The sequence below is a fragment of the Anolis carolinensis genome, unplaced genomic scaffold (genome assembly GCF_035594765.1).
Source record: "Anolis carolinensis isolate JA03-04 unplaced genomic scaffold, rAnoCar3.1.pri scaffold_13, whole genome shotgun sequence".
Lineage (NCBI taxonomy): Eukaryota > Metazoa > Chordata > Lepidosauria > Squamata > Dactyloidae > Anolis > Anolis carolinensis.
Genome location: NW_026943824.1, coordinates 7,937,867 through 7,960,312, shown reverse-complemented (window position 1 = coordinate 7,960,312; position 22,446 = coordinate 7,937,867). Strand labels below are relative to the sequence as shown.

The window sequence follows — 22,446 nt, the reverse complement described above, 5'->3', positions numbered from 1 at the left end:
AGATGTATTCCACACTGGGCATGAAGAGCCATGTCTTCACTGTATCTAATTCACAGTAACTAGTGGCACAGCAGGTTAAACCACTGAGCTGTTGAACTTGCTGACCGAAAAGTGGGCAGTTCGAATCCGAGGAGCGGAGTGAACTCCCACTGTTAGCCCCAGATTTGGCCAACCTAGCAGTTCAAAAACATGCAAATGTGAGTAGATCAATAGGTACCGCTCCGGTGGGAAGGTAACGGCGCTCCATGCAGTCATGCCAATGGCCACATGGAGGTGTCTACATTCGTATTTCTTCTAATGAAGGACATTGTGAGTAAAACTGAACAATCACATCACGAAAGGAAACCTTGTCTATGAAAAGTTTGGGAAAGCTCTGGTATGGAAGCTGAGTCCCCATTAGCCTTTGGGGTGTAGGGACCATAAGCCAGAAAATTGTAAACTATTGCCTATGTAGCTTTGCCTGTGCATATGTCCCTCTCTTCCTGTGAGCTGGTGCCTTTCTCCAGGAAGTTCCAACGGGAGAAGAAAGATCAGAGTAAACAAGTTAGCTCATCAGTATCACTTGTGCCAAGTAGGTGTGGAAGGTGAGGAAGACCCTCAGCCATTGGTCAATTTTAGATAAGCCGAGATATAAAATTATTTGTTTGCGACGGCCATTTGCATGGTACGGACCCACTAAAGTGGGTACCTACGGCTGTTTCGCCTTATAATCAGCTGTGATAATAATAAAAGGCTTGTTTTATTGTTCTGTTGGAATTCTCTCCTTTACTTCCCCTCCGGGCTAGTCTCCAACAGGGGAAGATCTCATCTAAATATTCTTTGAGGGCTCGACCCTTTTGGGGCAGACCCCACAGAATGGAGGCGTCCGCACGATATTCCAAAACCGCCTTTATTTGGAAAAAGGAAAGAAAGGCACAACAGCATTCTTCATGCAACCTTCCAAAGGGAACTTCAGGCAGAGAGAGTGGCTTTGTTGCAGCGCATCAGACACAAGGAGCATTTGGCCTGGCCCTCTGGCAAGACACAGGACAATTCCACATGCAGCTCTTTAATAATAATAGTAACAATAATAATATTAAAAACCACATTATTCCAATATTCTGCCACAGAAAGTTGAGCCAAAGGGCAGAGGGGGAGAAAACAGGCCTCCCTGGGCCTTACAAAATGCCCCTGAGAAAAGCAGGGCAAGGTATGGGCACCTTCTGCATTGCCAGCATTTCCAGTATTCCCAGTTGCTGGAAGGGCATCCTGGGAAAAGGCTATAAGCAAAGAGAGAAGGGGGCCCGGCATCCAGCACTTGCCCCAATGCAGCCCAGGGCCTCTGCAAAGAGGAGGGGGAACCGTTGCTCCTGTGCCTGGGTTCAAGAGCCGGAAGGCAGCCTCCGTCGGGAAGTCGTCGCCCAGAAAGAGGCTCTTAGTGAAAAAGGCGTTTGAGGCGCTGCTGGATGGACATCCGCTCCATGGCTGTGGGTTTGTTTGGGGAGGAGCAGAAAGGCAATGGCTCCTGGGTTAGTCCTAGGGAGACAGAAAGAGAGGGGCTGAGAGGCAAGAAGGGGCCACCCCAGAGCACCCCTTGGTGCTTTTCTGCCTGACAGATGGAAGGGGGTTGGACTGGATAGTCTGTGGGGGTCTCTTCTGATATGATATGAGTCTCTGTATGCCTTGGCACCCCTTACCCACTCCTCGTCGTCCACGCCTTCGAAGGAGTCCTGGGGCAGAGGGTCGTCCCGGTTGCCCAGCTTGGCCACCATGGCATTGAGCAGCTGCAGAGGAGGGTCAAGGGGTCATTGGCGCAGGTATGGAGTCTTTGGGGGGGGGGGGGGAGAAATAGGCCCCTTTTCCTATCAACCCCTGCTCATGGTGCCCACTCTCCCCCTTGAAAACAATCCTGGGAAATACTTGCCTCCTCCTTCTTCTGCTCGTCCGACTTCTCCTCCAAATAGACCGAGGACGGGACGTATTTCCTGCTGGGGGGCTCCTTGGGGGCCTCACTCACTGCCAGAGACATAGGATGGGGACAATGGGATCTTGAGAGTATTTATTTATTGATTTACTACATTTATATCCTGCCCTTCTCACCTCGAAGGGGACTCAGAGCGGCTTACAAATTAAATTTACATACAATACTATATTATTAGCGTAGTACAATACTGGCAATAAATTACTATATTGTACTATATCAATATATTGTAATATTATTAGTAGTACTACATATAAAATATATAATTAATATTATTATATTGTATTATTAGTATAATATCGTATTACAATATTATGAATATTATATGTATATAATATGTATATTATATGTACCTCCCCCCTCCATTTCCTCACTTATTCCCTTCCTTTCACTGACCTGGGACCATGCCTTTGGGCTGCAGGGACAGCCTCCGGTGCTGGCCATCCTGGCCCAGCAGCCAAGCCTCGGCCGAAAGGGCAGGCTCCCAAGATATTGCAGTCGGTGGGAAGAGGTCATCCTGGAAGAAGTCTTTCTAGGGGGAAAAAGGGAGAGGGACCCCCAAGGGTCATACAGACATACCCGGGGGGCCACAACAGCACAGTTGGAGGCTTACGCGGCTGAGGCAGAAAAGGAAGGGGCCTGAGGCTGTTAGGAATGGTGGGAGTTGAAGTCCAAAACACCTGGAGGGAGGGCCCAAGTTTGCCCATGCCGGAAATAGATAAATAGAACAGATGAACGGATACACGGATAGGTAGACAGATGCAGATAAATAGGTGTAGATGGAAAGAGCTCACTCTTGCTCTGTTGGCCATTTTGGGAAGAGTGCCACCTCTGCTCCAATGATTACCCATTTAATAATAATAATAATAACAACAACAACAAAAACTATGGCTCACGAATGGGACCCTGAAGAAGGAGACAGAAGGCCTGATCCTTGCAGCCCAGGAGCAAGACATCAGAACAAAGGCAATTCAGGCCAAGATCGAAAAATCAGCTGATGACCCAAAATGCAGACTGTGCAAGGAAACTGACGAAACCATTGATCATATCCTCAGCTGCTGTAAGAAAATTGCACAGACAGACTACAAACAGAGGCACAACTATGTGGCCCAAATGATTCATTGGAACTTATGCCTCAAGTACCACCTGCCAGCAGCAAAGAACTGGTGGGATCACAAACCTGCAAAAGTATTGGAAAATGAGCACGCAAAGATACTGTGGGACTTCCGAATCCAGACTGACAAAGTTCTGGAACACAACACACCAGACATGACAGTTGTGGAAAGGAAGAAGGTTTGGATCATTGATGTCGCCATCCCAGGTGACAGTCACATTGACGAAAAACAGCAGGAAAAACTCAGCCGCTATCAGGACCTCAAGATTGAACTTCAAAGACTCTGGCAGAAACCAGTGCAGGCGGTCTGGTGGTGATGGGCACATTGGGTGCCGTGCCAAAAGATCTCAGCCGGCATTTGGAAACAATAGACATTGACAAAATCACAATCTGCCAACTGCAAAAGGCCACCCTACTGGGATCTGCACGCATCATCCGAAAATACAGCACACAGTCCTAGACACTTGGGAAGTGTTCAACTTGTGATTTTGTGCAACGAAATCCAGCATATCTATCTTGTTTGCTGTGTCATAATAAAATAATAATAATAATAATTTTATTCTTATACCCCACCTCCATCTCCCTGCAGGGACTCGGGGCGGCTTACAAATACAAAACAAACATACATACAATAACCTCAAATACCAAAAACGCACAAATGAAAATTAAAAACATACGATCAAATCACAACCATTAATAAGACAAAGTTAAGACGCAGCAATAAAACGTAAGGATGGGCTGGTCAAAAGTGCACTAAGTAAGACTTGTAAACAAGGAGGAAGTTAAAAGTGCTATAAGATCATGGGGGAGAACCCAAAAATGTGAGTTGAACCCTGAGGCTATAATCAAGAAATTAACCATGCGGATGCAACCGATCAGAGGTAATCATTAGTATGAGAATTTAACATTCATGTAGGCAGTACTTATTCAAAAGCCTGTGTGAAGAGCCAAGTTTTCAGGCTCTTCCTAAACCCTTCCAAGGTGGCAGCTTGCCCATTTGGCAGAGCCCCCCCCCCCCCGCCAGCAATGCCCAGCCCCCCCAACCCCTACCTTGACCCTTGGGACCCGGAAGGCCAGGGGCTCCAGGGCACCCTGCCTAAGGCGCAAGGCCCGTGCCACCTCCGCCTCCCGGATGTCACACTCCATCTTCGGCAGGAACTGGAGGCCCTGTTTATTGGGGGAGGGGGGCAAAGGGAGGAGAGAAAGGACACGCCCGTCAGAAGGGTACCCAATGGGTTTCTCAGGAGGTTTCTTTTGTGTCAGGAGCAACTTGAGTCACTTCCGGAGTGAGAGAATTGGCTGTCTGCCAGGACATTGCCCAGGGGACGCCCAGATGTTTTGATGTTTTTACCATCCTTGTGGGAGGCTTCTCTCATGTCCCCGCATGGAGCTGGAGCTGATAGAGGGAGCTCATCAGCACTCTCCCCGGGTGGGATTCAAACCTGGCATCTTTCAAGTCAGCAACCCAACCTTCAAGTCACTTAGTCCACTACGCCATCTGGGGGCTCCTTTCTCAGGAGGTAACAATACAATTATAAAAAGGTGAGATTCCTCTTGCAGTGGAAACTTGGCTTCAAACGCAGCGCCCAAACAAGAGTCAAAGAACATGAAAGGCACTGCAGACTAATTCAACCAGAGAAATCAGCCATAGCAGAGCACTTGATGAACCAGCCTGGACACAATATATTATTTGAGAACACAGAAATGCTGGACCACTCCAACCACTATGATGTCAGATTACACAGAGAAGCCATTGAAATCCACAAGCATGTGGACAACTTCAACAGAAAGGAGGAAACCATGAAAATTAACAAAATCTGGCTACCAGTATTAAAAAACTCTAAAATCAGAACAGTAGATGGGAAGCAACACTCTGAGGGCAGAGGAGCCCCAAGGACAGCTAATGACTGAACAAAGGATGCCCCCCAGGCAAGAGACAAAACCTTTCCAATGCTAATTAGGGTAATTAACTGAAACATTAATGCTGGCTTCCAACTGACAAAGGACTCTTGCCACACCCTGGACTCTCCACAGATATATATTTTTTCCCTTGCCTTGCCTAGTTTATCCATGCCTCACAGCCTCTGAGAATACCTGACATAGATGTGGGCGAAAGGTCAGGAGAGAATACTTCTGGAACATGGCCACACAGCCCGAAAGACATACAACAACCTTTGGCTTCTTAGTTGCGATGCAATGCCAGGGAGAGCCACAAGGGGGCAGCCTAAGAGGCACAATTGGGAGGCCACGGGAAGTGGGTTCGGAAACTAAGACGTGGCAGCTCGGTCTCCCATAAACTGGCAGAGACAAACTGGGTCCTCCATTGCAGGCATCCTCTTGCTTCTCCCTTTAGTCCCAAACCTGGAGATGTCACTCAGTTCTGTTTTACATATACTTGTGTCAACACAGGGGGTGCTTCCTTCCCTCTTTACCTTGTGGGGTTCGTTGGAGATGAAGCTGTTGCACTCCAGGAAGAAGGGGGCCTCGGGGAGGACCTCGTAGACAAAGACCCGGGTGTCACCCTAAAAGAATGGAGGAGAGGAGATGCCATTTTGGGGGGAGGACATAGGGCAGCCCTGCCCCGCCACTCCTGGTTCATGTTCATTTAATGGGTGTAGAATATTGAGAGACTATAACTATTGGAGAATGTTAGTATGTTTTGCTTGTATGTTTATATGTATAAATAAAAATTTATTAGAAGAAGAAGAAGAAGAAAAAGCTGGTGCAAAGGACAGTAGTCGTCTGCAGAAGGAGGAGGTGGCTCTCTGGGGCGATGCAACCACCAAAGACGCAGGGAGATGTTTACGTTTATTTTAAAGGGTAGCATAACTTGGCTTAGAATGTAAGTAACAGAGGTTTGGATGTTGAAAACCAGTAAGAAGTTTATTCAGGTACATAAGCTTAGCGGTTTCAATGTTACTTCTCACTTAGAGATACTCTTCTTCAACAGTTACAATGATAACATGTGATGAAACAACTCTGAAAAGGATTATTTCTTCCCTTGAGCAGTTTAAACTTTTTTCCTTCCAACCAATGTTCTTAATTTAACTGATCACTACAGATCCAGCTGGGATTTCTTTCCCTTTTTTATTCAGACTCCATTGCTAACTCAAATAAGTCACTTGACCTATTTAAACCGACACAAGCTAGAGATCTGAACTTCCCTGGTTCTCACTACCTTAGAACCAGTCTTCCCTGTGATTCCCTGATCACAGACTGACTTTCTTTTCAAAATCTGCTCTCTCTTACCAAACGGCAGTTGGCTCCGCCTATGGCAACCTGCCTCAGAATGCTGAGCTGGCTACCATCCCCCACACACTGATAACTCTAATACTTACCCATTCCAAACATATATCTATAATTAAACATAACAACTGTAAACCAAAATTTACACTTCACCACACTCTCCTTCACTGACTGACCAGTCCATGGCCCCTGCTCACCTTTCCTGTGAGGAAGACCAGGCTGGTGTCCGGGTCGTAGAAGGGGATGAGGGTGGAGGGGGCCACGTCCAGGCCCAGGACGGCCAGGGGGCCAGCAGACACCGACTCGGCCCCGTAGAGGGAGAGCTGCCGTTCACTGCGACTGGAGAGAGAGAGAGATGTCTGAATCTGCTTCAGGGATCCCAAGGGGCTTCTGGCAAAAGGACAAGGGCCAAGGTGTGCCTCACCAGTCAAAGCCCGACACCAGCAAGAAGTTGCCTCCACAGACCCAGACGATGCGGGCCCCCCGACCTCCTTCAGGCCCCGGACCCTCCTGTTTCAGAGAGAATAATGGTATAACAACAACAACAACAACAACACATCCTGCCCTCTAGCCCTCCACCTTTGGGCACCGGAACCTCCTGTTTCAGAGATGATGATGATGATATCATCATCAAATAATCTTACTAGTTATAATAGTATGTTAATAATAATAATTATTATTATTAATATTTTTTCGTGTCAGGAGCGGCTTGAAATACTGCAAGTCGCTTCTGGTGTGAGAGAATTGGCCATCTGCAAGGACGTTTCCCCTTTCATGTCCCTGCATGGATCTGGAGCTGACAGAGGGAGCAACCCAACCTTCAAGTTGTCAGTCATGCTGGCACAAGGCTTTAACCCATTGCGCCACCGGCGGGTCCTCATTAATACAGTAGAGTCTCGGTTATCCAACGTAAACGGGCCGGCAGAATGTTGGATAAGCGAATATGTTGGATAATAAGGAGAGATTAAGGAAAAGCCTATTAAACATTAAATTAGGTTATGATTTTATAAATTAAGCACCAAAACATCATGTTATACAACAAATTTGACAGAAAAAGTGGTTCAATACGCAGTAATGCTATGTAGTAATTACTGTATTTACAAATTTAGCACCAAAATATCATGATGTATTGAAAACATTGACTACAAAAATGCGTTGGATAATCCAGAATGTTGGATAAGCGAGTGTTGGAATAAGTGAGACTCTACTGTAATATAATAATATAACAACAATAATGCCGCATCTTGCTCTGCTCTGTCAGAGCACCATTACTCCCATTTGCCAACACTGTAGTGAAGGATGTTGGGAGAAGCAGTACATAGATATTTCGATGCCTACTAGGCCCCCATTTCTGTCCTCATCCACTCCAGGCCAATGCTTTGTGTATCCTGCGAAAAGACTCGGGTTCCCCAAATCAGTGCAAAGATGGGGTGGGCTTTGTTGCCTCAGGCCACAGTGACCCCTTCCCAGCCCCCCCCCCACTCCAGCTGAGACCCCTCCCCCCAAATCACCTGCAGGGGCTCAGGGCCCATCCGGGGATCATAAACCCGCACTTTGCCGTCCTTGCTGACCGTAGCCAAGCGGCGTCCATCGGGGCTCCAGGCCAAGCTGAAGATCTGAAAGGCAGTCCAATGATCAGCAAAGGAATTGGGAAGTAAGAGCAGTGAGAGGTCTCTTACTCTAAGGCACTGATATTTGGGGCAGATCTTCCAGACCAGGGGTCCCCAAACTAAGGACCGGGGGCCAGATGCGGCCCTCCAAGGCCATTTACCTGGCCCCCGCCCTCAGTTTTAGACTTAGGCTCACCCAAAGTCTGAAATGACTTGAAGGCACAACAACAACAATCCTACTTGATTGTCTCATTGGCCAGAAGCAGGTCCACACTTCCCACTGCAATCCTGATAAGTTTACAGTATGTTTGTTAAAATTATTTTATTTACTAATATTGTAAATGAATGATATGGTAATAATATAATAAATTGTGTATACATATAATATTGATAATAATATTATAATGTAATACAATATAATATTTATTTATTTATTTATTATAGTATTTCTACCCCACCCTTCTCACCCAATAGGGGACTCAGGGCGGCTAATAATAATACAATATAATAATATTGTATAATATAATAATATAAATTATATATTATATATTAAATGTATTATTACTAATAATATTATGGTATAGTGGTATAGTACAATATAGTAATAATATATAATGCTAATATTGTGCTATGCTAATAATATAATATATTGTATGTACATACAACTTGTAAGCCGCTCTGGGTCCCCTTCGGCGTGAGAGAGGGTGGGTTATAAATGTAGCAAATAAATAAATAAATAATTGTTGTTGGTTTTTTTTTTTTGCACTACAAATAAGACATGTGTAGTGTGCATAGGAATTTGTTCATATATTTTTTAAAAACTATAATTCGGCTCCTCAACAATCTGAGGGACCATGAACCGGCCCTCCACTTAAAAAGTTTGAGGACCCCTGTTCCAGACGTTCTGCTCCTCCAGGAGCATAAGACTTAGTGGGTCAAAACCAGCTCCTCCCCACCGCCCCAATAAATAGATCTGTATAGAGCAAGGAATGCAGGCCAAGGCCCCATACCTGGTCCCGATGTCCATCCAGCTTCATGGCCTCCTTCCCATTGCCCAAGTCCCAGATGCGGACACTCATGTCGAAGGAGGAGGAGGCCAGGATGTCCGCAGCCAAAGGGTGGAACCGGATGGAGTAGACCTTCTCGGAATGGCCTGCGAGGGAGGCAAGAAGGACGGCTGAGCTGGCACCTTCCTCCACCATTTGCTGAGGCCATAGGACCCTGCCTCCCTTCCCACCCAATGCCCCCTTCTTCTAAACACAAGGGAGAGTGGACATCTGCCTACCTCTCAGGACGCTTTCCGGCTCCAGAAGGGTCTCCTGCAGCCCCTCTGGCCCCAAGCGCCACAGGCGGATCCGGGCATCTTCTCCGGCTGAGAAAAGAAAGGAGAGCTGTCAGAACAGCTGTGGGGCTTTTTAGCGGATCTCCTCCCAAGGTTTCCCCTTACGCCATGGGGTGCTGGCTCCCCCTGTCCTATGGCCTTGAGGCCCCAAAAGGGGTGATCATATAGAAGGGTTGTGGGGCCATTGCCTTTGTTGGGTGGCCATTGCCTGAGGGGTTTACTGCCAAACCTATTTTTCAGTTGGCCTCTTAGGCTTGGTAATGATTAGAATAATCCTCCCATGAATGTTTGGGGCAGGGCTGAGGTTATAAACCCAGCTAAGATCTGTAAAAATAGTTATTATTATTAGAGTACCGGTTTACTTTCAAGATACTGGTACTAACTTTCAAGGCCTTACATGGTCTGGGGCCAGTATACCTGAGGGCCCGCTTATCCCCCTACCAACCCCAGAGATTACTTCAGTCCGAAGACCAAAATTTGCTTGAAGTCCCTAACATACGGACTTATCATTTGTCTTCTACTAGGCAGAGAGCCTTCTCAATTGTAGCCCCTCAATTATGGAATGCCTTGCCAGTTGAAACTCGAACCACCCGAGACTTACTTGCCTTTCGGAAAGCCTGCAAAACCTTGCTCTTCCGACAAGCTTTCAGTGGGTGAAAAACTCGGGGCTATGTCTGTTTTTATTGTTGCTTTTATTATTGTTTTATTGTTTTTATTGTTATTTTAAAGCCAAGTGTATTGTTTTAATCTATTTTTGTAAACCGCTCCGAGCCAAACTGGGAGTAGCGGTATATAAGTTTAATTAATAAATAATAAATAAAGAAGAGGCGGGGGTCAATTTTGGGTGGCCATTACCTGAGGGGTTTCCTGCCAAACCAATTTTTCAGTTGGCCTCTTAGGCTTGGTAATGAGTAGAATAATCCTCCCATGAATGTTTGGGGCAGGGCTGAGGCTAGAAACCCAGCTAAGATCGGTAAAAATAGTTATTATTATTAGAGGCGGGGGTCAATTTTGGGTGACCATTGCCTGAGGGGTTTCCTGCCAAACTAATTTTTCAGTTGGCCTCTTAGGCTTGGTAATGATTAGAATAATCCTCCCATGAATGTTTGGGGCTGGGCTGAGGCTAGAAACCCAGCTAAGATCTGTAAAAATAGTTATTGTTATTAGAGGCGGGGGTCAATTTTCTGATATCAGTAAGTCGTACCTGATGTGGTGGCAAAGGGTCAGAATTAGAAATGGGGTCATTATTTTTTGTAGCAATTAATGATTACCATAACACCTAGACATGGCCAAGGCTGGGGTGGGTGGGAGAAAGAGCAGGGGAGAGTACTAGTCATCCCATACCAATGGCCAGGCGCCTGGGGTCGAAGGGGTCCCAGCACAAATCCGAGACGGGAGCCCCATTCTGTATGGTGGGCATTGCTGCTGCATCGGCGAGGCGGCCCGGTTTGGAGAGCTGAAAGGGGAGAAATGCCCAAAATGAGGAGGGACAGGAGGGTGACCCCTGACCTCCTGACTTCCTGGCAGTCATGTGGGGCTGCCCTTACCTCCCAGACGGCCACCTGGCCTCCTGCGGAGAGGAGTGGGGCGGCCACAAAGAGCCGATTGGCACAGAAACCATCGCATTCGCCTGGAGTGGTTAAGCTCAGGCCCCGGAGGTTGGTGATGTGGGTGCTCCGGTGGAGGACGGTGCCCTGCAAGTGGCGGAAGCTGGAGCTGGGTCCTGGGAAGGAGAGCAAAAGGAAGGCACCTTTAGAGGCCCTGAAAGACCCCAGAAACATTTATGCGACCCCTCGCCGTAGAGGTATGACAGTAGGTATGTGTAAGGATGTTATGAGTTAACAGAAATTATTAATTTGATTTTATTTGTTTGTTAAAATAAAAAAGAAGGAGTTATATATTAACGAAGGCAGGCCTCGCATAGAAGCCAGCTGGAAACAGTATACAACAGGTTGCCATAGCAACATAGCCTCTCTTTGGAGGAGAAGGGGGCGTGGCTTAGTTGGCAGTTAAAGTTTAAAACCCTTTTAAAAAAAAGAGAGTTGCTGTTCGACTTTTGAGGAAGTCGGGGGCTCTTTGAATCAGCTGAAGAGAGGTTGCTCTTTGACAGCTTAGAAAAGCTGGGAAATTGAGGCTTGTTCATACAAGCAGACGGCAGCTTATGGTCATTCAGGGAAAGGCTGAGGATATAAGCTGACCGGGAGTTTAGTCTAGAGGGAGTCAGTTTAAAAAAAATAATAATAAAAAAAGGAAAATCAATCCACGGCTTGATTGTGAAAGTGATAGTTAGATCACTGTTCTTTGAAGAGAAGTTGTTTAAGAAGTATTCATACAAATAAGACTGCACTGTAACTCAAGATCCTGAAACGTCTATATATTGCAACCACAAGCTTATGTACAAATAAACTTGAACTTCGTTGTTGTTCATAAAGATCAGTCTCCTTGCCTCCCTCTGCGCCTGGGGGAAAGCCATAACCATTTACCATTTACCATTTATCATTTACGTTAAAAGACATTACCTCACGTTGGTGGCAGTTACTGTACCTTCTTATATAAGTTACCATATTTACACATATAAATTCCTCAGTTCTGTTATCCTCCAAAATCCTTATCCTCCAAATCCTCCAGACATATTTTCCCTCCATATTTTAAGGACGGTTCACAGTATGGAAATCAAAACACAGACGAGCATCCTTTTGCAAGCCCTGTTAATAGCAGAGCTGGTTTCCTCATACAGAGGAAGCAGCTCATTGTAATGTTGAAGGATTTCACGGCCAGAATCACTGGGGTGTTGTGTGGTTTCCAGTCTGTATGGCCAGGTTCTAGTGGCATTTTCTCCTGATGTTTCACCTGGAACACAACCAGAATGGGGGACGCCTGGCACGACAGCAGTACACGTGAAAAAGACCTTGGAATCCTCGTAGACAACAAGTTAAACATGAGCCTACAATGTGATGCGGCTTCTAAAAAAGCCAATGGGATTCTGGCCTTCATAAATAGGAGTATAGCATCTACATCCAGGGAAGTCATGCTCCCCCTCTATTCTGCCTTGGTCAGACCACACCTGGAATATTGTGTCCAATTCTGAGCACCACAGTTGAAGGGAGATGTTGACAAGCTGGAAAGCGTCCAGAGGAGGGTGACTAAAATGATCAAAGGTCTGGAGAACAAGCCCTATGAGGAGCGGCTTAAAAAGCTGGGCATGTTTAGCCTGCAGAAGAGAAGGCTGAGAGGAGACATGATAGCCATGTACAAATACGTGAAGGGAAGTCATAGGGAGGAGGGAGCAAGCTTGTTTTCTGCTGCCCTGCAGACTAGGACACGGAACAGTGGCTTCAAACTACAATAAAGGCGATTCCGTCTGAACATCAGGAAGAACTTCCTCACTGTGACGGCTGTTCGGCAGTGGAACTCTCTCCCCCGGACTGTGGTGGAGGCTCCTTCTTTGGAGGCTTTTAAGCAGAGGCTGGATGGCCATCTGTCGGGGGTGCTTTGAATGAGATTTTCTTGCTTCTTAGCGGGGGGTTGGACTGGATGGCCCATGAGGTCTCTTCCAACTCAACGATTCTATCTATATATATAAAAGAGTGATGGAATCCTGGCGACCGACAAAACAACAAAACTAAAGGCCTCCCGACCTCGAAATTTGACAACACAACCCATCATCCACGCCTCCAGGTTGATATAACCAAAAGAAAAGAAAAATAAAGTCCTAATTAGAGGGAGAGGAATAATTGTTTTTATCCAATTGCTGCCAGTTAGAAGGCTAAGCTCCACCCACTTGGTCTCCTAGCAACCCACTCAGCCCAGGGGGCAGAGTTAGGACTCACTTAGGCAGCTTCTGCCAACCCTAATGGATGGCCATCTGTCGGGGGTGCTTTGAATGCGATTTCCTGCTTCTTGGCAGGGGGTTGGACTTCATGGCCCATGAGGTCTCTTCCAACTCTACTATTCTATGATTCATACAGTCCGGAAACCACACAACACCCCAGCTTCTGCAAAGTCGGCTGCAAACAACGGTTTCAATACCTAAAACAGCTGCTAGATGGTGTTCAAACCTTTTTGAGACCCCCAACCTTGAGCTCAGGGAAGCCCACCTTTTTAAGAAGCCCTGCTCTTGTCCCACCCAATAGCCTTCCCAGTGCTGCCCAGTCTGGACTGCCAATCAGGAAGGGACGGAAGGCATAGAAAGAGCGTTCTTTCCAGGTCCCAATGTTCTGTCTCTGAGTTTTTTTTGGGGGGGGGGACTAGGGGGGCACTTACCCAGAATGCTTTGCAGGGAGCGCTGGCTGGGGCTGGAGGCAAAGCCGCTGCTGGAGACGGAGAGCGAAGGGGCAGCGCTGGAGGGAGGAGAAGCCATGGAGCTGGAGGGCGAGGAGAGGCCGCTGCTGCCGGCCTGGAAACAAGGTGGAAGAGAAGGAAGGGCATCCCTGTTAGGGAAATTCCCCTTACAAACAGCAGAGTATTTAAAAGTACACACAGAATACTAAGCTGAGCATTCAGCTCACAGCAAGCAGCAGCGATATAGTGTGGCTGTAAAGAATTCGTGAGCTTAAGGAAGCGAGATGCAGAGTTCAATCTTAAAAGTTTCAAAAGATTTGAACAACCTTCCCCACAAGGATGTGAGCCCAAGAGAAGCCGCCTGGGACCTATAAAAGGTGGATGTGTTTGCACGACTCCAACTCCTAGCATCCCCTGACTGGCCAGTCCAGAGGGGTCTGGGGCAAGACGGGACAGATATACAAGGCAGTCGAGTGTGTGTGTGCATGTGCACATAGACACAGGTCTTGGGGTCCCCAATGGCTACTCACATTGGCATCTGGGTCCTCCGTCCGGTCACCCGCATCCATTGCCTGAGGGGAGCCTGTTGGGGCAGGGGTCTCCGGGTGGTAGGGGGGCAGACAGCTGGAGATGAAGAGCTTGTTGGGCCGCTGGGCTGGATGGAGGCTGACCTTCTCCACCTGTGGGGGGGAATGATGATGATGATGATGATGATGATGATGATTAAAAGAGGAGTGGGCAGTGGGAGAAGGCCCCCAGGACATGTCCGGTCTCCTTGAGCCCTTGCTTGCTTCTCAAACAACTGGCCCATGTTCAGGTACCCCAGGGCAAGAGGGGCTAATAATAATAATAATAATAATAATAATAATAATAATAATAATAATGCAGACTGTGCAAGGAAACCGACAAAACCATTGATCATATCCTCAGCTTCTTGCAGCCCAGGAGCAAGCCATCAGAACAAATGCAATTAAGGCCAAGATAAAAAAACCTGCTGATGACCCAAAATGCAGACTGTGCAAGGAAACTGACGAAACCATTGATCATATCCTCAGCTACTGTAAGAAAATTGCACACACAACTACAAACAGAGGCACAACTATGTGGCCCAAATGATTCATTATGCCTCAAGTACCACCTCCCAGCAGCAAAGAACTGGTGGGATCACAAACCTGCAAAAGTATTGGAAAATGAGCACGCAAAGATACTGTGGGACTCCCGAATCCAGACTGACAAAGTTCTGGAACACAACACACCAGACATCACAGTTGTGGAAAAGAACAAGGTTTGGATCATTGATGTTGCCATCCCAGGTGACAGTCGCATTAATGAAAAACAACAGGAAAAACTCAGCTGCTATCAGGACCTCAAGATTGAACTTCAAAGACTCTGGCAGAAACTAGTACAGGTGGCCCCGGTGGTGATGGGCACATTGGGTGCCGTGCCAAAAGATCTCAGCCGGCATTTGGAAACAATAGACATTGACAAAATTACAATCTGCCAACTGCAAAAGGCCACCCTTCTGGGATCTGCGCGCATCATCCTAAAATTCATCACACAGTCCTAGACAATTGGGAAGTATTTGACTTGTGATTTTGTGATATGAAATCCAGCATATCTATCTTGTTTGTTGTGTCATACAATAATAATAATAATAATAATAATAATAATAATAATAATAATAATGGCCTAGGGGATAAAAGCCTCATGACTTGAAGGTTGGATTGCTGATCTGAAGGCTGCCAGGTTCAAATCCCACCCGGGGAGAGCGTGGATAAGCTTCCTCTGTCAGCTCCAGCTCCGTGCAGGGACATGAGAGAAGCCTCCCACAAGGATGGTAAAACATCAAAAACATCCGGGTGTCCCCTGGGCAACGTCCTTGCAGACGGCCAATTCTCTCACTCCAAAAGCAACTCCGGTTGCTCCTGACACGAAAATAATAATAATAATAATAATAATAATAATAATAATAATAATAGGTTATAAATATCATTTCCCCTTTTCCCAATGTGGCCTTTCCAGTGGAGGGCACGCAGACAGCCTCCCAGTCCCGCTCAGCCCACCTCAATGGGGAGACAGACTGGGACTCAATGTGAGGCTCACCTGGCCGTCGTCTCCGGCCCACCAGGCCTGGGCAGAGGCACCTGGGACGCTGCCAGCACTGTCGGGGAACAGGTCTTTGTGGAACTCCTGGGTGGACTAGAGTACAGAGAGAGAGATACACATATTGACTTGAGTCTAATGCAGCATCAGATCGAATGATCTCAATTTTCAAAACCCTGAATCTAATGCGCAGCCTCATTTTGGGAGGTCATTTTGCCAAAAAAAGGTGAGCATTAGATACCAGTCAGTGGGGTATGTTGTCAGGCGGTCTGTGCCTCAGCTTCCCCTCCGCATCCCTTCTCCCCTCGGCCTCGCACTGACCTTCCTGGGCACCAGGACACTGATGGGGACGATGGCGCCGCTGTCGCTCAGCTGCAAGGCCCGCATCACTTCGCAGGCCATGACGTCCAGCGCCGGCCGGGGCACCAGGGCCACTCCCAGGGACCTGCCCTCCGTCAGGCACTGCGTCACTGGTTGGCAGAGGGAGAAAGGAAGGGGTCATGGAAGTCAGCCTCCTCCCGACGTGGCCTTTGTCCCAAATGCACTGAGGGCATTCTGGGGGTGCCTCACCTTTCGTCAGGGCTGGCTGCCCGGTCTGGACCTCGTAGCAGAAAAGGACGTTCTCCCCCTGAAGAAAGGCAAGGGTCAGTGTGAGCTGCTCCCCTTGACCCTCCTTCTAATGCCATGCTGGGGCTGCCCCTCACTCACTCACTCCTCACTCACTCACCTTGCCCGTCAGGAGGAGGAGGCCGGTGCTGGAGTCAAAGAGCGGGATCAGGGCCCTGCAAGGAGGAGGCGGAAAGGGGCACAGGGTCAACTGGGAAGGACCCCTTTCTGGACCATGGCCTTCGTGGCCGACTGTGGGAACGAAGCCCCCACGCCCTCCCCTTTCCGGCTTCATAGCCTCCAACATCACTCTCCCATCATTTGTCACCCTGGCTGGACAGCTTTATGGGCACCTTCCTTAGGTGCTGCCTGGGAAACTCCAGCCCCTTTTTTTCCTTCCCCTTTTCCTTCCTCAATTTATTTATTTTATTTATTTCCTTATTTCTATCCCGCTCTTCTCACCCGAAGGGACTCAGGGCGGCTTACAAAACTGGCAGAATCCAATGCCGATACGCAACAATACAAAAGAATAAAACATAAGCAATTAAATACAGATTTAAAATATAGAATCACTAGCTGTGACCGGCCACACGTTGCTGTGGCAAAGTCTGGTGGTATGGGAAATAAAGTATTGAGGAATTGCTGGTAGTTAGGTAAAGGGTAAAGGTTTTCCCCTGACATTAAGTCCAGTCGTTGTTGAAGAAATAAACAAACACTATAAAGGTTCGAAACATAAAAAGAGATGTGTATATTAGAGCATCTTGCAAAGGCCACAGAAATAGTCAGGCCTCTCTGAGTATAGAGCTATCTTCCTTCTATGTAGAAAGGATAAGCAAATACTGTAAAGTTTCAAAACATAAGATGCACTATGTAATTTAGAGTACCATATACATACAATATTACCTGAGAGTTAACAACAATAATGAAAATAATAAGTACAGTCAACTGTTATAATCCACAGTAGTATCTTCCAGAGCTGGCGTTGTCTGTAGACTCCTCCAAGGTTATGTGGCCTGCATGACTGCATGGAGCGCCGTTACCTTCCCACCGGAGCAGTACCTATTCATGTACTCTCATTTGCATGTTTTTGAACTTTAGGGTTGGCAGAAGCTGCCTAAGTGAGTCCTAATTCTGCCTGTCCCCTGGGCTGAGTGGGTTGCTAGGAGACCAAGTGGGTGGAGCTTAGCCTTCTAACTGGCAGCAATTGGATAAATACAATTATTCCTCTCCCTCTAATTAGGACTTTATTTTTCTTTTCTTTTGGTTATATCAACCTGGAGGCGTGGATGATGGGTTGTGTTGTCAAATTTCGAGGTTGGGGGGCCTTTAGTTTTGTTGTTTTGTCGGTCGCCAGGATTCCATCACTCTTTTATGTATATAGATAGAATAGTAGAGTTGGAAGAGACCTCACGGGCCATCCAGTCCAACCCCCTGCAAGAAGCAAGAAAATCTCATTCAAAGCACCCCCGACAGATGGCCATCCAGCCTCTGCTTCAAAGCCTCCAAAGAAGGAGCCTCCACCACAGTCCGGGGAAGAGAGTTCCACTGCTGAACAGCTATCTCTCACAGTGAGGAAGTTCTTCCTGATGTTCAGGTGGAATCTCCTTTCCTGTAGTTTGAAGCCATTGTTCCGCGACCTAGTCTCCAGGGCAGCAGAAAACAAGCTTGCTCCCTCCTCCTCAATAATACAAAATACTTGAGCCATTCATCCATAAAACATTGTACATAAACCTTAGTCCAGACTGAGTCGAAGCCAACGAAACTTATTCTTTGAATGCTTGCTTGCATAGTCAGGTCTTCACTTTCTTTCTAAAACTCAAAAGGGACGGAGCCTGCCGGATGGCCTCCTGGGTGGAACAAACAGCCTTGGAAGGCAGCAGACAGAGGTTGGATGGGCCTCTTCCAGGAAGGCTTTGGTTGTGTTTTATTTTATCTCGACGGATATGACTAGATGCCCTTTCCGATTCTACAACTCATTTATATTTGGACATCTTTTGGGAGTGGTGTCCTTAGCTAGGCCAAAGGGGTTGGACTAGATGGCCTTTGGGGGTCCCTTCCAAGAAGGTATAATCTTTGGGAATCCTTCAACTGCTGGTTGGATGGGCATCTGCCTGGAGTGGCTTAGTTGGGGGATCTTTCACAGGTTGGACTATTTATTTATTTCACACATTTATATCCCGCCCTTCTCACCCGAAGGGACTCAGGGCGGCGTACACAACTGGCAGCAATTTGATGCCTACACATAATTAAAACATAGCAATGAAAATCCAATTATAACAATTAAAACAATATAAAAATATAAGACATATGGTTAAAATCCATTCATCCAAAATCCTCGTGCTGTAGCCGTAAATCAGTCTGGGTTGTCTTTATCACTACATCTTCAACGGAGGGTCCCAACTCCAAATAAAGGCTCAATGATGCGGTCGCAAAGAATGTGGCAACAACAAACACCACATATCTGTGAGCGACAACACACAGGAAAGGATTCAGCTGTGCTCCACAAAAAGGAAAACCAGCCTCGCCAAGGTGGATTTGTTATCATCAGTAAATGCCCAGTTGGTGTGAGTTTTCCGGGCTGTATGGCCATATTCCAGAAGCATTTTCTCCTGACGTTTCGCCCACATCTATGGCAGACATCCACAGAGGTTGTGAGGTCTGTTGGAATCTAGGCAAGTGGGGTTAATATATCTGTGGCATAATGTCCAGGGTGGGAGAAAGAACTCTTGTCTGTTTGAGGCAAGTGTGAATGTTGTAACTGGCCACCTTGATTAGCATTGCATTAAAGTTAAAGGTAAAGGTTTCCCCTGATGTTAAGTCCAGTCGTGTCTGACTCTGGGGGTTGGTGCTCATCTCCATTTCTAAGCCGAAGAGCCGGCGTTGTCCGTAGACACCTCCAAGGTCATGTGGCTGGCATGACTGCATGGAGCGCCGTTACCTTCCCACTGCAGCGGTACCTATTGATCTACTCATACTGGCATGTTTTCGAACTGCTAAGTTGGCAGGAGCTGGGGCTAACAGCGGGCGCTCATTCTGCTCCTGGGGTTTGAACCTGGGACCTTTCACACCCAAATTTCAGTACCACCAACAAAAAGACATGGTGTGCCTGCGACAAACCCCATTTTTGGAGATGTTTTTATGGGGAGGCAAGTAAGACTTAGGTAAAGGTAAAGGTAAAGGTTTTCCCCTGATGTTAAGTCCAGTCATGACCGACTCTGGGGGTTGTTGCTCATCTCCATTTCTAAGCTGAAGAGCCGGCGTTGTCTGTAGACACCTCCAAGGTCATGTGGCCTCATGTGGCCGGCATGACTGCATGGAGCGCTGTTACCTTCCCGCCGGAGCGGTACCTATTCATCTACTCACATTGGCATGGAGGCATGCTAGGTTGGCAGGAGCTGGGGCTAACAGCGGGCACTCATTCTGCTCCCGGGATTTGAACCTGGGACCTTTCGGTCCGCAAGTTCAGCAGCTCAGTGCTTTAACACACTGTGCCACCAGGGGGCCCAGCATTGCATTACAGCCAGGAAAACTCACAGCAACCCAGTGATTCTGGCCATGAAAGCCATCGACAACACAGTCAATGCTCGGGTTTTTTGTGTACCTTTTTATCTACCTTTATGCTTGGGGTCATGTGAAGCTTTCTCGGACCAAAGTGGGAAAAGCTGTAAGAGGCCCTGGACTAGATGGCCTTCGGGGATCCCTTTCAAAGCATGAGGTTTCTCTAGGATGAATGGATCTGATTTTACATTTTAAAGTTATATATTGTCATTTATATTGTACTTTTAATAGTTTTAATTGTATTATGCATTGTTTTGATACTGATTTTGTACAGGCATCGAATTGCTGCCAATTAATATAATAATATTATACTATACTAATAATATATTGTATACACATGTAATATTAATAATAATATTATGATTATAAGTGGGCCCCTGGTGGTGGCACAGTGCGTTAAAGCGCTGAGCTGCTGAACTTGCAGACCGAAAGGTCCCAGGTTCAAATCCCGGGAGTGGAATGAGCGCCCGCCTTCGGGTGAGAAGGGTGGGATATAAATATTAGAAATAAATAAATAATAAATTTCAACTCAATGGCTCTGTTATGTTGGGCAAGGGCTGGGCCCTTGGCCTGGGTCCTCCAGCGGGTGACCCAGGTGGGCACTGCCATCTTGGCAAGAGAAGGGCCGCTTCTGCCGAGACTTCCCTGCCCACCTCCTCCCTCTTTCTCTCCCTCCCTCCCTCTCTTTCACAAACACACCAAAGCGTGCCAGGAACACACATCACCTCCATGAGCAAACACACCCGATAGCATCTGGCTGCAGGCGCCAAAGCGGCTGGGGGATTCAGCCATGGCACCTGATTGGGAAAGTGGGGCACCTCTGGAACTCCCTGCCCCTGGAAACTGGTTCTTCCTCCAACCAAGAGCCCCTTTCCAGTGGCATTCAGTCTTGCAGAGAGAGCTCTGCTGAAGGCCATGCAAAGAATCCCACTTCATCTGCACTAGGTCCCCACTGTGCCCAAGCCATAAAAATGTTCTGCCATGCAAGAAACTTGGGGTCCAAAAGGAAACGTTTATCCTAAAGAGTCCTTTTGCCTCTCCCCATCTACTGCCTTTGTGTGGGGTGGTAGAAAAGCGGAATAGAAGTCAGGCAAAAACAAACAAACCTTTTCCAGCCATTGAAGCCAGGGGGGTCTTGGGCCCCGTCCCCTCCCTCCTCTGTTGACCCAAGATAAAGGCCGAGGCCGCGGCCAGAAAAAGGGAACAAGGGGCCTCTCCAGGAACACTGCCAACATGCCATGTTTGCGGTTGCCCAGGTGGCAGAAAGGGAGGGATGGGGCTGACCATTCGGTTTATTTGCCAAGGGGTGGGTGGGGGTGGGATGAGGCTCAAATCAGGGGCCACTTAGGGGTCGTCTGGCTCTGAGGGGCAACCTGGGACCAGAATGGGTTCAGAATGGGCTGCAAACAGAGGCCAGTGTCTCCGATAATAACAATTATTATTATTATTGTTATTATTATTATTATTTTATTATGACACAGCAAACAAGATAGATATGCTGGATTTCATATCACAAAATCACAAGACGAACACTTCCCAAGTGTCTAGGACTGTGTGATGTATTTTCGGAATGATGCGTGCAGATCCCAGTAGGGTGACCTTTTGCAGTTGGCAGATCGTAATTTTATTATTATTTTATTATGACACAGCAAACAAGATAGATATGCTGGATTTCGTATCACAAAATCACAAGTCGAACACTTCCCAAGTGTCTAGGACTGTGTGATGTATTTTCGGATGATGCGCACAGATCCCAGTCGGGTGGCCTTTTGCAGTTGGCAGATCGTAATTTTGTCAATGTCTATTGTTTCCAAATGCCGGCTAAGATCTTTTGGCACGGCACCCAATGTGCCCATCACCACCGGGACCACCTGCACTGGTTTTTGCCAGAGTCTTTGAAGTTCAATCTTGAGGTCCTGATAGCGGCTGAGTTTTTCCTGTTGTTTTTCGTCAATGCGACTGTCACCTGGGATGGCGACATCAATGATCCAAACCTTTTTCCTTTCCACAACTGTGATGTCTGGTGTGTTGTGTTCCAGAATTTTGTCAGTCTGGATTCGGAAGTACCACAGCATCTTTACGTGCTCATTTTCCAATACTTTTGCAGGTTTGTCATCCCACCAGTTCTTTCCTGCTGGGAGGTGGTACTTGAGGCATAAGTTCTAATGAATCATTTGGGCCACATAGTTGTGCCTCTGTTTGTAGTCTGTCTGTGCGATTTTCTTACAGCAGCTGAGGATATGATCAATGGTTTCGTCGGTTTCCTTGCACAGTCTGCATTTTAGGTCATCAGCTGTTTTTTCGATCTTGGCCTTAATTATTATTATTATTATTATTATTGACACAACGATCTTGTTTGCTGTGCCATACTTTTATTATTATCGGTTGCTGTGAGTGTTCCGGGCCGTACGGTCCTGTTCCAGAAGCATTCTCTCCTGACGTTTTGCCCCCATCTATGGCAAGCATCCTCAGAGGTTGTGAGGTCTGTTGGAAACTAGGCAAGTGGGGTTTATTTATGTGGAATGATGTCCAGGGTGGGTGAAAGAACTCTTGTCTGCCTGAGGCAAGTGTGAATATAGCAATCAACCACCTTGATTATCTATTTATTTATTTATTTATTTGTGAC

The 22,446-nt window shown here is 47.0% G+C and overlaps 1 protein-coding gene across 2 annotated transcripts in view; it reads right to left on the bottom strand.

Annotated features, from left to right (window-relative positions):
• LOC100555827 (mitochondrial import inner membrane translocase subunit TIM16) overlaps positions 1–22,446 on the bottom strand; it is a 103,466-nt gene that overhangs the window by 6,039 nt on the left and 74,981 nt on the right. The window contains exons 10-28 of one of the 2 annotated variants that reach the window (XM_062964372.1): positions 16,384–16,438; positions 16,227–16,284; positions 15,978–16,126; positions 15,657–15,752; positions 14,084–14,233; positions 13,536–13,668; positions 10,820–10,995; positions 10,617–10,728; positions 9,216–9,302; positions 8,941–9,083; positions 7,832–7,936; positions 6,745–6,830; positions 6,518–6,659; positions 5,507–5,596; positions 4,125–4,241; positions 2,357–2,492; positions 1,904–1,995; positions 1,677–1,763; positions 876–1,515 (exon numbers count right to left, since the gene is read on the bottom strand). In XM_062964372.1, the coding sequence (XP_062820442.1) occupies positions 1,510–1,515; positions 1,677–1,763; positions 1,904–1,995; positions 2,357–2,492; positions 4,125–4,241; positions 5,507–5,596; positions 6,518–6,659; positions 6,745–6,830; positions 7,832–7,936; positions 8,941–9,083; positions 9,216–9,302; positions 10,617–10,728; positions 10,820–10,995; positions 13,536–13,668; positions 14,084–14,233; positions 15,657–15,752; positions 15,978–16,126; positions 16,227–16,284; positions 16,384–16,438 (2,020 nt within the window). In that variant the 3' untranslated portion in view covers positions 876–1,509. Of the gene's footprint in view, positions 1–875; positions 1,516–1,676; positions 1,764–1,903; positions 1,996–2,356; positions 2,493–4,124; positions 4,242–5,506; positions 5,597–6,517; positions 6,660–6,744; positions 6,831–7,831; positions 7,937–8,940; positions 9,084–9,215; positions 9,303–10,616; positions 10,729–10,819; positions 10,996–13,535; positions 13,669–14,083; positions 14,234–15,656; positions 15,753–15,977; positions 16,127–16,226; positions 16,285–16,383; positions 16,439–22,446 lie in introns of those variants that run through there. The other variant, XM_062964374.1, reaches the window with a different exon arrangement.